Here is an 18,473-nt window from a genome sequence, read left to right on the forward strand (position 1 = left end):
AGAACATTGATATCAGTGTAAAAAAACTCACAAAACTTCAACAGGGAAAAGTAGGAAGACGTACATCTTGTACCCAACAATCACCCTCAGTAGAAAAAAAATCCAGAAGCTTTGTAATAGGTTCAAGAAAGTCAACTTAACCTTTATTTTCTCACTCTAAATCCTTATCTTCAAAAGTTATTTAATATTGTTCTTTTGTGTTTCTCTCTCTCTGACAGACAAACCTTCAACAAAAGAAGGGGGTCACTAGGTAGTACAGAAATAAGTTCAAGGCGCAGCGACTCAAACCTCAAACCAGGGTTCAAAGCACAGCACAAGTTTGGAGAGAAACCACCAAACAAGTGGTTAAACAGAAATCACAGCCAAATGCAGTATTATAAAGCCTTTATTATATATTTATAACACAATATAGTGGAAGGTTCATATAAAACTGTACATACTGTTTATTTCCTTTCACAGTGTGATATGACATTATGTCATTACAAAGTTCCCTTTGAACTGCCACCCCAAATGGCCTTTAAAAAAAGATTAATACAAAAATTCACATGTTTACAGAAATGCATAATATTTTTGTGATAAAATGGTGGGGGAATCATGCCTTTAAAACCTTTAATAACCCATTCAGTCTTTTTAATAAAATATATATTACAATTTATTATAAAATTTAATACATAATAACAGGAGATATTTTGGGCTAGGAATTCCCCCCCCCCCCTTTTCCTCAGATGAAGGAAGGCTATCAGGCATCACCAAGTACAACCTGAACAAGAAGAGATTTAAAGTTTTATTCGCGACTCTTCGCCGTCTGTTCCGTTCACCCATTCACAGATTGTCGTCCGTCTCCATCTGTCCTCCACCGATATTACTCACATGTTGCTACGCATTTGGCACCATCACTCCGTTTGAATAGATTCCGAAAATCATCTCTATACTTCCCAAGGAATTAGACCTGCTATGCGAGAGCGAACAGTTCCGTAGTACATACATGCAGGTTTGTTTGCGTTAGAATTACAGCAGAACTGCTACTTCTGGAAAGAGAGGCACGTTTCCCTGGAACTTTGCTCAGCACTCCATCACCCTTGAGAGAAGAGGGCCGTACAGGAACTCGGTGAACTGAGAGGAAAAAACTGGAACAACATGGCCTCTGTCTCATTCCGACACCGTCAGATGCATTTGCCTTTCAAATGACATTAAAGTGCAGAAGTATCAACTTTACGTAGCTCCGTTCAAATCTTTGTTCGCGGTTAGCAGATCTTGGGGTCCGACCTGGTTTACCCGCAGCGCCATCCGTCCTTCGCTCATATGCGTTTCCACCTCAACTGAGGAGCGTTTCCTTGTAACACAAGTGATGGTAATGGCGCCGACAGATCGGTTCAGAAACTTGTCTGCTCGAACCTGTCCGAGCAAAAGGCAACCTGCAGGAGCTGCGAATTGGGCCTTTCCTGTGACGGAAGGTAGGTAATCGACAGCTACAAAACCAAACACCCGTTCTTGCACTTATACTTTCCCTTAACAGAATATAATAGAAAAAATAGCCTTAAAAATACACAGGTTACTGCTCCCCACGATGCCATCCTTAAAAGCAATCTTCCACAATAATAATGCCCAGATGAACACAGTTCACATTTAAGGAGAAATTAAACACATGTTGTTTATGAAGGACCATCCCAAGCTCCCTGGCTCTTCCGTTCTGCAGTTATGTACTGGGGTCGTGTGTCCTTCTCAACCCTGGAATCCAGAAGGAACACCTCCATGTCAGCTGGGGAATTTACACCAAAAAAAAAAAAAAAATCTGGAACCTGAGTCCAAGTCTGTTATGAAGCAGAATCTTCCCATGTGGTGAAAAGCCCCACCCCATAACACATGACTGACAAAACTCCTTGGCCCTTAGGCATCCAGCTGCTCTTCCCAACGTGTGTGTTCACCTCTGTAGCTCCCCAGGTGGCACCAAGTGGCCCCAGGAGATGCCCTGATCAACATGGTAAATGACAAAAATGCCCAAACACATTCAACTCTCACAGGCAAACTTGAGCATCACAAGATATTGACTGTGCTGGGTATGCAAGGTTATTAAAATAAAAAAATAATAATTTAAAACACCCCCACACACTGCTGGCAGAACAGCAAGACTGATCAGCACTGGAATGAAGAGAAGCAAACTCTCGGTGTGATGAGGCCAAAAGAAGAGGTGAAGGCAACGCCAGTCCAAGCCCATCGCCAATCATCCTTCACTAAAGACACTGGGTGTGACAGCCGATTCTTCATGAAGCTTTAGTCCAGCACAGGGTTTGTGGTCTGATCACACTAACAGGTAACCACAGTACGGCACGAATGCAATTTAAAAAACAAAAAAAAAAATTAAAAAAAAAAAAACCACTTGCTCATCTATTATTTTGGGAGACCAGCCAGAAAGCAACATACCCACTCAGAGGAAAGTCCCTTAAGACTCAAAAATCCAACGGAACAATGTAAAACATTTAGGCTGAAAACAAGGTGAACGACTAATATTAACAATATCTTTGTATGCCTCTTGCTAAGAAGCATTCACATTGTGTAGGAGTGACCGAGGGCTTTACAAAGGGCTCGGGGTGGGGGGTGGTGGTGGTGGTGCTCAGGCCAGCTGAGCGAAGGGTAGGAGGAAGTAGTACGAGGTGAAGGACGCTGAGCTGGTACTGTGATTCTGGGGTCAGAGTTCAAGGGGAACGAGAGGGCCAGCGGAGCTCCGACACGCTGTGCCCACAGCCGTGGTCGGGGTTCAGGTTGTAGTGGGTGTCACGCCGCCCCCCCCCCCGGCCTGAGTACGCGAGTCACCGTCAGAGGTCCGTAGGGGTGCGGCCCGTGCCAGGATGCGGCTCATATTTGGGCTCAGACCAGCAGGTGGCGCTTCTTGTGCAGGGCCAGGTGGTCGGAGCGGGAAAAGCTGCGCTCGCAGTCCGGGCACTGGAAGGGCTTGACGCCCGTGTGCTTGCGGAAGTGGCGCGTGAGCTCGTCCGAGCGGGCAAACTTCCACGTGCAGCCCTCCCACATGCACTTGTAGGGCTTCTCACCTGCAGCCAGAGAAGAGGCGGAGTCACGGGTTGGGCCGTAAAGCCCGAACGCATAACCGTAAGTTAAACATACGAAGTCACAAGTCATGGGCACTGTTGATTTGGTATCAATATGTGCTTGGCCAGGGCAGGGTCGTGGTGGTCCAGAGCCTATTTCAGAGGCATAATGCATTAGGGAGGGTCCATGCTGGGAGGAACACACACACACACACACACACACACACACACACAGTCAGATTCAAACACACATTTGAAGACTCATTCAAGGAGCTGAGGAAGCATCACTACCTGCTGCACCACCATGCCACTCCGAGTACTATAGTTCAGGTATAATGGGTAATTGGAGTACTAGCCTAAAGTCCTGATTTAGAACCGAGGTAAACAGCTGCTGAAAACGGGCACAAGCGGCATCCTCACCCGTATGCGTGCGGCGATGGGCTTTGAGGTGCGAGCTCTTGGTGTACACCTTGTTGCAGCCACCAAAGTCGCAGCGATGGACACGGCGCTTCTTCAGCGTGTCTGGGGAGTCGGCGGGAGGCGGGTGTTTGCCACAGTGTACGATCACGGAGGGGCTACCGCTCCTGGGGGGGGGCAGAAAGAGCCGGTTCCGGTCACACCGACACTGAAGCGCAACTGCGGCGTTGGAGGATCCGAAGGATTTCACAAACTCGAGATAAATCGCCATCGAAGAACGGAGATGCGGAATTCGAGAGTTTCTTTCCGAGCCATTTCTCCGCTGCCCAGGAGCCGAAGGATCACGCGAAGACGCATTTTGACAGCGGGACGGTCGTTGCAATTATTGCAGGAGTGCGGCACGGCGCACGCGTTCAACGGTCCGCGCCATGGCGTTCCGCACTGCAGCATCTCTCTGTTTTCACTCGAAGCAGTGACAATTCCTCGGGGTAAACAAGTCGCCCACACCCCTTGTCGGTTCCCGCCACACCTCGGCGAGCGCGCACGCTGCCATTAAAGTTTCCTGCCACTCCCAGGGAAACACCCCCACCCCCAACCCCTCCCTCAGAATGGGGTTCGGCCCTTCCCCGTGTCACACTGGGAGCTAAAAGTAGACTCGCAGTGCCACCAAAAGGGTGTGTAAATATCGACCTTCGGCCTTTCGGCGAACGTGACGATACACTGTTTCGTGTAGCAGTTCAGCACGGTAAAAAAGACGCCAAAAAAAAAAAAAAAAAAAACGTGTACGGAATATGGAGCAGACTTCGCTTTTGGACTCTCAGGCTTTGCAAGGAGGCCTCTTAAACCCGCTCCGGTAAAACTGCAGAGAAATTCATACATTTAAATATTTCCCAGTTTAGTTTTTTTTTTTTTTTTTTTTTTTTTTAAATCCTCCAATATTTCAAAAAACAGCATTTTGCCTTGTGGGGACTTTTTTTTTTTTTTCCCCTGGTTTTACTATAATTACGGGGACATTTTCCACAAAACTGCTCAGATGAGGGTAGTAAAGCGCACGCACGCACGCACGCACACACACACCGCCCACATAAGTGTTCTCAGGACGGAGCTAGACAGGGCGACATCCTGGAGCACATTGGGAGATAACATCAGGACCAGGGCAGGGATGGAGCAGCATGCAATGCAGTAACAGACGACATGACAACACTCTCATACTCTTCTTTCTCACTGGCATTTGGAGTGCGGTTTGTAACAGATGAATTCTTTTTTTCATCCATGCCAGATTATCCATTAACCCATTATCAGAAACACGTTTTACGTTTACACTGAAAGCCCCAACTAACAAGCTAAACCGATTTCACCATATAGCACATGGCCTTGTGCCCACGCGGCGATGCAACGCATCTTATCGAGAGCTGGCCGGGCCCGGACGCCCCCGCTCGGGCATCCTGCGTCGCAACAGGAAGATGGCGCCTATCGACAGATCCCCTGAGCTTCCTGCCAACATCCCCACTGTCTCGAGTGCTGGATGCACCTCCCTAAGGAGGAGCGGTGCCCAGACAGAGGGGCGCATGGACACCTAGGGGGAGGGGGCTATGCGGCGGACGCAGCTGCTCCTTCATTCGGAATCGCTGCAGAGGGATCGGCCACTCGCGGTCCGGACAAGACTTCGCCACGCTGACGATCGAGTCATCCTGCAAAGAGTGGATTCGGGGTGCTTCTATTTGGAGCTCGAAGGGCAGCAAGACAAAGGGAGAAACGTGGTAAATGCTCGAGCCGCAGCAGACGGGCGGAAGGAAAGAGGAGTTTCGGCGCAGCTTGAGGCCACTGCAGCCTAGTGGTGTGTACCAAAGCGCGGGTTCCACTTGACAGGCTGCGGGAGAGCGACTGTCAGCCTCTCGCCGGGACCGCACGCCCTCGTTCCACAATGAGGGCTCCGCTCCAAGCCGCAAGTTCAGCTATTCATCTGCGCCGAGTACCGCGCAACACGACAGACCGTGGGACAGCATCCATCTGACGACTTCACGTACGATCGTGTCGTGTCACACTATGATCGACGCTCCTACTCGCACCGGGGGAACAAATCCAGCCCACGTTCAGCTATTAATCCGAGTGCGGCTCCAAATTACAGCTATGGCAATTCCTGGGAGCTTTTATTTAATTGGAAGCAGGGCTGGCTTGACGGGGGGGGGGGGGGGGGGGGTGGTAAACGAGGTCACTTACTCGCTGTAGACGGGAGGTGCGGCGATGACTGACGACGTCACCTCCTCGCTGTGGCCGTCCAAGGAGGGGTCTGTGCGTGGCTCCGTTTTGATGGGCTTCAGCAGTTCATGGCTGTCGTGGCACGTCTCCGAGGGCTTCATTGGTGAGGCTGGGCCGCAGAACGACAGTTGGGTCAGCTCCAACATTCGGCACGCATACAGAGGTTCTACAGTCTGCCTTTTGCCGAGCTCCTGCTTCAAGCACCCGATTCAGTTCTGAGCCCCACCTTAAGAGCACACACTGTTCTCATTTCATTTTTACGAGATAAACACCTCTTCCCTGAATAGAAACATTTTCCCCGCAGCCACTAGGTACCTTAGCTAATATGCAAATATTATGGCGTGTACTTGGCTGTTAGCCATCGTTCTGCGCAACCATCACCTTCTGCAGTGTTACATGGCGCAAGTTCTGTGCGACGCATTAACGCAGCACTTGTAAATGTAGAAGAGGTGCCAGTATTTTGGCGATCGAGAGGGTGGGTCTGCGCTGAGATCAGTGTCAGAGTTGAGGGCTGGGACTCACCTTGTCTGTGGGTGGCTAGAGCCTGCATGTCCTCCCCCGGGACAGGGGACACCATGATGGACTGGTGGGGCAGGTGGAGGTGTGAGGGGTAGAGCACGGATAGCGGCTGCAGCATGACGCTGGACAGCACCGGGATCACGCCGGGCGTGGAGCCTGGACCCTGCAGCAGCGGTGCCAGCACGGTGGGAAACTGCAGGGGCATAGCAGGGGGCGTCCGCCTGAGTGGGGGCGAACCGGCCCGCAGCCGCTGGTGGTGGTGGGGGGAGGCCGGCGAACTGCGGGACGAGGATGAGGAAGAGGAGGCGGAGCCCCTCTTAGTAAGTGACAGGTCCACAGGTTCCAGCTGGTTGTGACTGACACTCCCAGGACTGCCCATGCTGGCCCGGAGCTCCTGGAGGTCTTGGAGGCTCTGAGACTGCTGGTAAAGCCGTCCGCCCACCATGCTGCTGCCAGGGTGTGGGGAGGAGATGCTGCCGTAGGCCTCTGACTGGGACTTCAGGGAGGGGTAGCTCTGGTAGAAAGACTGAGCAGGAGGAATTGGGAAGAAGCACGGGGGGGATGACGTGGGATTAGAAAAATTCAAACAAAAGGAAGGGGTACAGGGGAGGGGGTGAGAAAACGAGCAGAGAGAGAGAGCGAGAGAGAACAAGCCTTTTAAAATCAATCAAATCGGCATAAAAATGTGCTTGTCTAACAAGTAACTGCTCTAGAAGGATCAGTTTGTGAAGTGAGACAAAACTCTCAGCTTAAACACAAACCGTCACTGTAACCTAGCACCCTTCCAAAACGTCTGGTGCCGAACTGGCTCCCCCGCTCTCGCAGAGGTCACGGCGGAATGTGCGTCCATCTGCGGCGTGCCCTCCCAACCCCCTCGCGCCTCTTCCAGAAGAACAGCAGGAAGCATTTTGGCAGCAGCTGGCCAATTGTGTGCTCGGTTCCCTCCTGCTTACCGAGGGCCTCAGGTGTAAAGGCAGTACCCGGTGTGGGAGGACGCATCGAGCGACAAACTGGAATCCCAGCGTCTACTTTTTGCCGTTCGCCTGTTTAACTCTGGAATGTTGGCATACTCTTTAAAACCCATCAAGTTCACCTTCTGCGGCCAGGGAGCCAGATCAAGTCGGCGCAGCTGACAAACGGAGGTGACCCCACTCACTCAGGTGAAGCGTCAGAAGCCCTAAAAGCCCTCGGGGCGGCACGGTGTCCGAGTGACGGCCCGTAACGCGCCAGGAGCGGGTGGGCGCTTCCTCGTGTTCCGTTGCCCTCATTTTTGAGTGCTGATGGTGCAGAAAGGCTGTTGTGTGACCGCCACGCCTCTGACGTCCTGGAAACGCAAACACGGAACTGCTTTCCCATCCGAGGGCGGAGATCTTTCCCACGCCTCTCTTTAAATGACTGGCACTAGGTGTGTGGGGAGGGGGGGACAAAGGCAGCTGCCTCTGCTCCCATTGCCTGGCTTAACTATTGTATGCAAATTTGCGAGGCTGTTTGTCAGGAAGGAAGCGGCGCGTGGTGTTACGGCACACCGCTAACTACAACAAATGGTTGGCTGGAAATGCGTGCAAAGAGGGGCGAGTTGCGACGAGTGTGCCACTGGTGGCCGTAGGACAGGTAAATAAAGATGTCCCTTTGACCACGTCCACCGTGACTGAAGTAATAGTACCAGGACAAGGAGAGCACAGTTGTATGTGGCCGATTCCCATTTTAAACGGCAATAACGCATCCTATATATATAAATCAAAATTGATATATGGAGTTAAGCAACGTTTTTAAGAATCTGAAATGCCTTTTGCCTGGAGATGCACAATGGGAGTTGGTAATTTTTTTTTGTTTTCTTCTCAGCCGCCAGCTTGCTTACTTTACAGTTAACTATATATAACTACTGCTTACATGATCGTCTTCCCCTTGGGTCGTTTCCGTCTGTAGTATCACACCTTGTGACATCGTATCATTCCCTGTAACGGCGTTCAAGCACTCTGTGGCACTGCTGTGCGAGAAAAGCGCTGCGTACAAATAAACTAAACTGAATCTCAGCAACGCGTCTATGTAGGCTACATGACATGTATGAGCTCTTTTATGGAAAATAATTTTGCTCAAAGTTATGGGGAAAATATATGTAGACAAACATTATTTTATGTATATTTAAATGGCAAAATGATTGAAAAGGCTAAAACTGCAGAAAAAAATGCCACCCCAAAAAAAAAAAAAAAAAAAAAAAATTATATTTTTTAAAAAATTCTATGACATCGACCCAAATTTGTCCTTCAGAGTTTGCCCAAGAAAGCACGACAGGCTGATTCAGGTCTGTCGTGTGAAGAAGGAAACACCATTGAACCCCGTGTGACCTTACATACCACTTCTATCAGCGATAGGCATCGGTACTCACCGCCTCCATGCTGGCGTTTGCTGGGTAGTCATACATGAGCATGGTTGCGCACCGGGGCCTTTTGGGAGAACAAGGAAAGGAGGAAATGTCAGGACTGTGTTCGAAGTACACTGAGAAAGTATTCGCCTTCAAGGCCGCACACTCCGTATGACTTCATCTGTCGAATCACACGGACACCGCCGCATACACAATGTCAGAGCTCCGCAAGTAGTGTTTGTACTTCTCCATCCACCTCTCTTACTTCCAAATACACACACACACACACACACACACACACACACACACACACACACTGAAACTGCTTGTCCTGAGGGGGGTCACGGCAAACCGGAGCCTAACCTGGCAACACAGGGCGCGAGGCCGGAGGGAGAGGGGACGCACCCTGGATGGGACGCCGGTCCGTCGCAAAGCACCCCAAGCGGGACTCGAACCCCAGACCTGCCAGAGAGCAGGACCTGGCCAAACCTGCCACGCCACCGCTCCCCCCCTTCCAAATACAGACTGCTGCAATACACACCAATGGAACTGTAACACAAAGCTCGGCTGCTACATTGTCAGTGCTCAGGGAAAACACACGTGAGGTAAACTTCACACCAACTGCGACACTGCACAGGCTGGGGGAAGAAAAAAAAAAAAAAAATAAAATAAAACCACAGTAAAGGTCAAATGTCTGATGTACCTTCATTAATACTTCGCACCACCAAAAGTAAGAGCTGGCATTTTTTTTTTTTCCTTTGCAATAGGAAAACGCACAAAATCTTTCATTTAACCATTTTCCCCCCGCAGAGCACTTTCCAACAATAGCAGCAAAACAGGAAACACCTATTCACGAACAACACACCGCACGGGCCACGGGAGTGTGCCATGGATTGATAACGGCTGGTTCCGAAGGAGGCAGGCGGGCTAAAGGTTCACCGAGTTTGATGGGAGGGCTCTGAATCACGTTCGGTGGAAGTGAAGAAAAGGGCTGTGTCAGTTCCAAGCCTGACCTGCCCATGCCTTGGGAAACAGACTCCCAGAATGCCTCCCTCACTGGGAGAGGAGCCAGACACACCATGTTCACCCAGGATCACCTTGGTAGCGCAATGCAGTGGCAGAGTGTGCGCCGGCAACAGGGTACGAGCTGGCTTCCCTTCGCAGGGGACAGGGAGCCGGCTCTTTGGGAGGGTCACCCTCCCTTACCAGCCCCGAACCCAGTGAGGTTTCCAAACATGCACCCAAATTTCCTTTATTACATTTTATGCACTGACTTTGCACTCATAATCCTGTATGAAGTGCAAAATGAATGAATGGATGAAGGAATCATTTAAAAATGTTTTTTAAAAATGACTCACCATTGTTGTTTATATTTGTTGTACATATGTTTATGAGCAATTATTAATCATCTTCTAGTACTCCTTATAAAAGGAAATCGTACTGAAATAAATCAGCGCAAAGAGCTCTTATAAAGCATAATTCCGTCTAGCTGGCGACCTGCAAGGTTCTATGGGTTGGAGGAACCTGTCCCAGAGCTGCAGCCCGGCTGCTCCTCGTGTCCATCTCTGCCGAGCGCCTGAGCGCAGGCTGAACCAAGTCCGAGAGAAGAGAGGCCCGGCTTGCAAGATGCGTAATGATTAACGAGGCATGGGGGACATTGCAAACAGAAGCCCTGAGCACAGAACAGAACTGTGTGCAATCCAGGCTAGACAAACACACACACACACACACACACAAAAAAAAACCAGGAGAAGCAAAATGACTGCGACTGACAGATTTATTGAGAGCAGAATCACGCTGCAGGGAACTTTAGAGGAACCTGGGAAAGACTGTGCAAACAAAGCGCGCCGTGTGCCGCAAAAGCCTGGACTCACTTTGGAGTTCTGATTTTTGGTTATACTCATGCATATTCATAGACAGGCTGGGCCTGGGAAAGTACTAGATTTTCTTCCCATCATCGGTAATTGCAGTTTTGCAAAACATAACAGACACAGATGATACTGAAATTATATTCTATCAATCAGAAACAGAACAATATTTTTATTAAATAAGCAACTGGCCGACAGAGGGAGAGAGTTATAAGCACTAGGATTTTAAAGGCAGTTGAATTTTTTCTTTTTTTTTTTTAAATTAATTAATTGAAAATGGAAGGAGTTCTCACTAGCATGGGTGTTCTTAATCTGAACCAGGAATAGATTTAGGTCTATTCTGTATTTTTAAAAAAATTAATTGTAATTTAATACTTTTGCACTTATGCTTTCAGGAGCATCTAGATTTTGATACCTTGTGGCGGAACTTCACTGCAAAACCCAGGTGCAAAGATCACATTATCGTTAATTATTTGTTATTACTGTTAAGATCTTTAGCCAGTGATGTTCACAGCAAAGTGAGAGATCAAATGCATCGTCTAAAAGTGTCATTTTTCTGTAAACATATTTTGGATCCCTGAAACAAGTCTTTCTCCACCAATGAGATTTCCATTATATCCAGCCTTATCTATATTCTGCTGTAAATACAGACAGACCAGTCAGAGTTTTACAGGCTTTGTAATATATTCCAATTATACGTCCTACTGCCAGCAAGTCTTTATAAACCAGAACTTAATTGCTTGCAAATGGTACTGTGCCTGCAGCCAAGAATGAGAAATAAATCAGGCGCAAGAGATCTGCATCCACTGCCATGAGTCAAATCTGCGGCACACCGGATGTCTACGCTCATAACTGGGTTCCTGTTGCAGCCTTTACATCATGCTGATGCTAGTATATTCTTCACAACTTGCTCCCATAAAGGAAACATATGCTAAATTTCTTTTATAGACTATAATTGATCCATAATCGGATTGGGGGGGGGGGGGCTGCATCTGTCATCAATACTACAGTTTTGTCAAGCTCCGCTGATGACTGAGGGCTCGAAACCCCCACATGTGCCAACAGGACACAAGCCTGGAATGAGGTGTCTTCCTACATGTCCCAGCTGCTGTCCCAGCACCACTGCCCTGCAGCAACCTTTCCAAAAACTGTAAACACCTTTATCTTCTCTCTTTCTCTCGCTCCTGACAAACCCTTCTCATTCCTTCACTCCAGCAGTCGCACACGCTTACTTCTCAATACCACGGGCGCTTCTCACCGTCTCGGCTCATCACGGAGCGATACGAACGCCGATTCTGACAAGTCCGTTCCTCCACCTGGCGATGACAGCAAAGCAAAGGTGAAAAGCAAAGGGGATTTTCGGAATGAGTCAAACCAGGCCTCCTATCTCTGGTTAGGGCTTTTAGCTGGGTTTTTTATTGGGTTTTGTGGTCACAGAGTGGTGCTTTTTGCTTCCCTTTCTCTCTTTTGTTTCTTTCTGGAGTTTATCACTGCCCATCTCTCAGGGTTTTCCTTTAGGGATTTTTTTTTTCTCTCTCTCACTCGCAGCCAATCTCAGCAACAAATGTTTCTGTTTGTGGTCAAACTGTTTTAACTTTGAACCGCAGCCATGGAAACATGCACAGAGACCCAAATTTCAAGGCATGAAGAGTCAAGGCATGGTTAGAGAACCATTTTGGGGAAAGACATTCAAGGCCTGGAGGCCAAAGCAGAGCTGTACCACTGAACCAAAGGGGACCCTTTTCTTTATTGAGCAACATCACTGCTGGAGAGTGAACCCGGGCGGGGGGGGGGGGGGGGGGGCTTTGAACACGGTCCAGATCAGCTCTTCCGGCAAGAAGAATGCAGCAGGGGCTCGACTGAATGAATTGTGTGTACATGTCAACCTTTTCAGCAAACACCCATAATACCAAAAAACAAAAGTCGGTCAAAGGGAAGGTGCTGTAGCCATGAAACTTGAAAAAATATAAAATAAATAAATAAAGAAAAGCAGCTCTTCCCTGAAATTTCATGCAGGTTATTTCCCTGAGAATTCAGTGCAGAAGAGAACTCTGAAGGACACATGTTGGGGGCAGGGGGGGGGCTGTCTAGCTAAAATGTGGTAATCCATTTCTCAAAGGCAGACGATGTACCCTTAATGGGAGCTGCACAACAGCGGACTCCCCGGGAAAGGCAATGCCTCTTCCTGATACGTCCCAGACTCATCTCTCCTCGCTACTATTAATATCCACTCTAAAAAAAAAAAAAAATGAAGAAATCCTCAAACACTGTATTCAAACTGAAACCATACTGCAACACGTTTAAGACAGAGTGAGAAAGTCTTATTAATAAAAGAATGTTTTACGTACAACTAAGAAAACCCCACAGATGTAGTAAAACAAAAAAAAAAAAAAAAAAAAAAAAAAAAAAAAAAAAAACACTGCACTGGAAGAGAAATGTTTGTCCATTGCAAACAATCCCTGCCGTGGCCATAAAGCTGTGTGTGTGTGTGTGTGTGTGTGTGTGTGTGTATACCAGTAAGCAGTAGCAGGGAGGCGAGGCAAGGCAAGCCCACAGTCTGCTGGCATGACTTCCACACAATATGGAGGAACTGGAGGGGAGATAATGTGGGTGGGGGGCAGAAGTGGGGGCTGCGCTGTGTGTGCGGTTTCCTGTCTGGCCTGCCTCTCCCTTGCTGCTAACAAAACCTCGGCCAGAAAGCAAGGAGGAAGCCGAAGCCAAAGCCGAATCCCCCCCCCCCAAGCCTCCTGGACAATAACGTCCCCACCAAACCCACCCCCAAGTGCTGCCAAGCCACACCCCGCCCCCCCCCAATCCACAAACTGCTGCCTGGCGTCCTGCCCTGTGCCTCGCCCCGTGTGCCTCGAGCAGCACATAAAAGCAGGACTCGCACTGGTACTACTTACAACTCAACTACAGCTGACCCACATGAATACGGTTACGAGTACAAGTCAAAAAGAATCTGCAATAATAAAAACCTAAGCGAACACACAGGTACACAAGTAATTCCAGTCAACTAGATCAGTACCGTCACAGTGGTACTACTGCAAGTCATCTAGACCAGTACCGGCATTATGATGATTTTACTACAAGTCCACCAGATCGGTACCATTTTTGCGATACTGCCACAAGTGAGCCAGATCAATACCGTTACGATGGTACTACTACAACTAAAGTAGATTTGCACAGTTAGAGTAGTACTACTAAAAGGCTGCTACGGTAAACTTAGCTCAGCACTGCTACACTGGTAGGACCGAACCGGTACCAGTGAGATACTTAAGTACTACTACGCTACCATTAGGGCTGTACCACGGCAATAGGGTAACAACTCTGGTACAGACAAACAGAAGCACTTTTAGCCTTTGTAAAGCAGGAGAGAGCAGGTAAAGCCCTTTGATTTACACGGGTGTTAAAGAAGCACAGGGCAGACCCTTGACAAAATATCCAGCCCAGAGTGTCCGCACAGGGGACGGACATACAGCGGGACAGGTGACGAAGTCAACGCAGCTTTGAAAACGCCGATGGTACAGGCCTACGGCAAGTAAACTACACAGGGACAGCCATGCCGACTCAACTTGTGCCATAACACTAGTGCGCAAAGCAAACGATACTTAAGTGTCCATCCATTAAAAGCATTCCCATTCATTATAATGGGAAAACTTAATCGGCACAAGGCAAGAATAAATTAAGTGTTAAACGCACAGTTACACAAACTTTACTGCTTGAACCCAGAGGACAAAACATCTGAGTGTGAAACCAGAGGCCACAGGCGGCTGCTGCAGAAGTGACGGAAGGACGGAACAGGTTAATGTTCACCAGCACAGCGCCCCGAGACACAGTCCCTGAGCAATAAAAAAACATGTTTGTGAAAGAAGCAGACAGATTGTGTGTGTGTGTGTGTGTGTGTGTGTGTGTGTGTGTGTGTGTGTGTGTGTGTGTGTGTGTAGGAGCGAGTGCATTCCAGCAGATAACATCAGAGCCCTAATCCTGGGGAAGTGGTCTGTCCTGTCCATGGGTGGGACACCATGTGGGTGGGGTCCCTGGGAGTGTACAAACTCAGCCTGGGGGCCCCCCACCCACCCGTCCGGCTAGCCTGCTTCAACCTCCCCCAGGCTCCAAACAGGAAAGTAGTCTGCATGTGCCAAGTGGAATGTCTGACGCAAGACTCAGCCTTGAAACAAAAGCACAGGAAGCTGCAGTGCTGGCGCTAGGTGACACAGGAGAGGGACGGCGAGAGGGACGGGGGGGAAAGAGGAAAACAGGCGGCGAAGAGCGCTTGCAGTCGGCCTGAATGGGTCCTATTTACCGAAGCAAACACATAAAACGGTAGCTGCCACACACACACACAGGTGTAGAGTGGAAGTCATGAGTTTTTTTTTTTTTTTCCTGGTTTGAAAGGGGAGGAGGGAAAAACACAAACAATTACCTTGCCTTTTTGCTGAAACTTATTTATTCCCCCCCCTCCCCCCTTTGAGTGAGACATCAAAGTTGACAAAATGCCAACAGGTCTGGAGACTAAACTGACAGTCAGAGCACTTTCCTCCTCATACCAACACTGGCAATAAAGACATAAGTAGCACAACATCAATCACCTTAGGGGCAAAGTGACAAATTATAAACTCTTGGAGTGACATGTCATAAGTCAAAAAGAGCCATAAATAATCTTACGGAATCAAATTTTAACTTTTTCAAGGTTTTTCCACGGGTTTCCAACAATTGACATTACTGCGCGTCACTAAGTGGCTGTTGCTTGGATACGCACTCTATCCAGGGTCGCCATAAATCCACTGGGACACTTCAAAGGACATAAACAGAACAGGCATCAATCAATGTGAGCAAAAAAAAAATAATTCTAATCTTCAAACTATTAATGCTGAGGATTAAACACCTCCGTCAGTTACTCGCCATTACAAAGCAACAAACACTGTATTAATTTGCGTCGTGTCCTTATCACGAGTAGCTCCGTCCTCCTTGCGCCGGCGTTTATGCGCTAACCCAGTTGCGCTGCTGGGACTCGAACCAACAACCTTCCTATTACAACTTCATCATAGCCTCTGGCTTCACCAGCGTAGAAAAGCACAACCTGGTACTTTTACGCAGCAGTCAGTCAGCTCAGCTGTTCCAGAACACGAAAGAAGTTGAGAGCCCGAAAGGACACCTGGTGCGTGAGGCTTCTGTTCTGTGTTGATGTGTTTGTGGTCACGAGCGACATGAGTGGGAGTGACACGGTTCCACACGGGCGGGTAGGAGGTCAACACACAGCCCTGGATTCTGGAAAGTGAACATTTATGAGTCCGCTCACTGTGGCAGAGAGAGACAGCGAACAGCGGCGCACGGACGGAATCCCTCGGTGAAACACACAGCGCCTTTAGCTGGCTATCGCGGCTGTGTTTCCACACTCCGTGGCCGTGGGCACTGACAGCCCCCAACCACTCCACTCCGCTCCGCTCCACTCGGCCTCCCCTCCCACGACCACACACAAACGAGCGCGAGCAGCGCACTTCATTATGCCGGCTATTATTACACAAAATATGTGTAAGTTTACGCAACCATTTTTAAATAATTTCCTTAAAATTTACTTTACATATTTGTATACAAAGTAACATCATAAATCATTTATAATGTGTCATTTACTAATAATTATTGTACAATAGTCAGAAAAAAAGTTAGTCATTATCTGTTGTCGTCATCATTATTATAATAATGGAGACGGGAGATCGCGCTACTCCGACACAGAGTAAGCTTCTCTCTCTCTCTCTCTCTCTCTCTCTCTCTCTCTCTCGCTGTCTCTCTCTCTCACTCTCACTCTCTGTCACGGAAAAAAGCTCACCGTGGATACGGGTCCGTGGGAGCGCGTTCAGGGTCCAGAGTGTTAATGGACGGGTCGCTCTTCTTCCCAGCAGCACTTTCCTCGCGATCCTCACTCACTCGTCCCGGATCCGATCACACAGCCTCGCTCATCCGTGAGCACAATACGTCACGTGTACACGATGGGACCCGATCGGAGGAGCAGATCCTCAACCACGCGCGCGCGAGACACTCAGGTAAAACAAAGTTTGGCGAAGTAAGGACGACTACGGCTTACTTTGTTTAAAAACTCCGGAACGCATCTTCTGCGGTCACATGACCGCCCCACCGGCTGCGCTAGGCGAGGGAGGAGCCGCGGGGGGCGGGTGGGTGGGTGTGCGGGGCCGGTGGGGGGGGGGGTGATGCGTGTCCCGCGGGGGACTGGAGCCTATCAACATGGACCGCGCTCCACAACCAGAGACAGGGCAGGGCCAGGACCGCATGTCCCAGGAGGGGATTGGACCCCAGCCCACATGGGCCGGATTGTCAGCCGGGGAGGCGGGGGGGGCGGGAGGAGCGCTGGATGCTATGCAATGATCACACGTGTGAAAAGAGAAACCTTGGGAGCTGCGACACATCTGGAGAGTTAGAAGATCACGTTTTAATGTCAGACTGCAGCACCTTGTCACACAACTATGGCACAGTGAGAAAATCTATAATCTAAATAAAATCTATAATCTAATAAATCTAAATAAATATATAGATAAATATAATCTAATAAAATCTAAAATCAATATTTGCAACTCAAAAGCACAAAACACACATTTATAAGAAATTAAGAAAAACCGCTTTTTCTCAGAATTAATGCTTTCATTTGATTCTCAGATCAATTGAATATTGGAATAAAACCGGTGCCAGGTGTAATTTGGTCCACAATCATTCAAAAATGAAGTGGTCCATATAGTTTGCATTCATTTCTGGCTGTACTTTTCTGTATGGCTCTTTCTGTCAGCCTCTTCCAACAGGTACTGGATTTTTCTCCGATTATTTTTGATGACAGTATCTCACACATTTCATGACTGAGTGGGAAATCAACACCTGTAGGGTATCTTCCTTTGAGTTTTGGCACAACAATTAGCTCTTGCCAACCCTCTTTTAAACGTCTATTTACAAAGACACGGCAAACAGTGAAATCCTGATTGCTGCTGCAATTTAAGTCATGTTTCAATTTATGAAATACACAGTCAGATAACCCATTACAGTAGAAGTTTTAACATGTTTCATAAAGCTCTGTTGTAACATGTTCCAAACTTTTATATTGAGAAAAAACTTTGAAACGAACAGAGACGAGGACCATCCCATGGGTCCCAGCCAGGCTGCCAGTGTGAAGTGGAAAATGAGTTGGACAGATGCCAAGGTGTTGGTCATCTTACCTGGCACACCTTTGTTTTCATACAGCTCGCTGTGGCAGGTTGCACCCCACACTCCCCATACCTTGGGGCTATTTTCACCTGTTGCCCTCCTTGCTTGAAATCCAAATTACACACATACCACATGACAGTGATTTTACAGGTGCCTGCGTCTAATCTAAGCACAATCTGAGGCCTCTGTTTGTTTTTCTGTTTTTTTCCTCTTCTTTTCAGCTCTCACGTTCACACCGCAAGTCGACAACAGCGATGCCATCATTTGGGTGGGTTTGTCTATTAGAAAACATTAGAAAGCCATTACTTTCGTTTAGCTGTGCGAGACATGGCGGGATGAATGTTCTACTTGTTATGCCCATGCAGGCAACAGATTAAAAAAAAAGTCTAAAGAATGAAAGAAAATTTTAAAAAGCTCCGGTTCCCGCGACCCTGTCTGGGACAAGCGGTTCAGAAAATGTGTGTGTGTGTGTATATTGACTGGCAAAGTAACACTTTGAAGCACAGAAACTCACCTTAAAATCTGAGCATTAACTTCATCACTGTACCCCCCCCCCCCCCCCCCCCCAGTAAAATAATAAAGAATATTTGTCAGTATTTGCCAGTTGTTTAATGACTATTTGATGTTTTTTACTAATGTATTTCAGAATATGTATCATGACTGTAGTATAATGGAAAGTATTTAAAATATATTATAAAACATAAAACATAAAATAAAATATATTTCTATCTGTATGTTACCTTTTTGACATTTAAAAGCAATGAACAGATAACACTGTCATAAAATGTGGATATT

At 48.0% G+C, this 18,473-nt stretch overlaps 1 protein-coding gene across 1 annotated transcript; it reads right to left on the reverse strand.

Moving 5' to 3' along the window:
- Positions 1–230: 230 nt before the first annotated feature.
- On the reverse strand, positions 231–16,403 carry klf3 (Kruppel like factor 3 (basic)). Its single transcript, XM_018737948.2, has 6 exons — positions 16,300–16,403; positions 8,626–8,683; positions 6,243–6,765; positions 5,682–5,829; positions 3,465–3,628; positions 231–3,047 (listed from the first exon to the last, which is right to left on the reverse strand). Exons 2-6 carry the CDS (start codon positions 8,665–8,667, stop codon positions 2,866–2,868), a joined length of 1,059 nt encoding a protein of 352 aa, XP_018593464.1. The 5' UTR covers positions 8,668–8,683; positions 16,300–16,403; the 3' UTR covers positions 231–2,865.
- Positions 16,404–18,473: the final 2,070 nt, after the last annotated feature.

The sequence above is a fragment of the Scleropages formosus genome, chromosome 16 (assembly GCF_900964775.1).
Source record: "Scleropages formosus chromosome 16, fSclFor1.1, whole genome shotgun sequence".
Taxonomy (NCBI): domain Eukaryota; kingdom Metazoa; phylum Chordata; class Actinopteri; order Osteoglossiformes; family Osteoglossidae; genus Scleropages; species Scleropages formosus.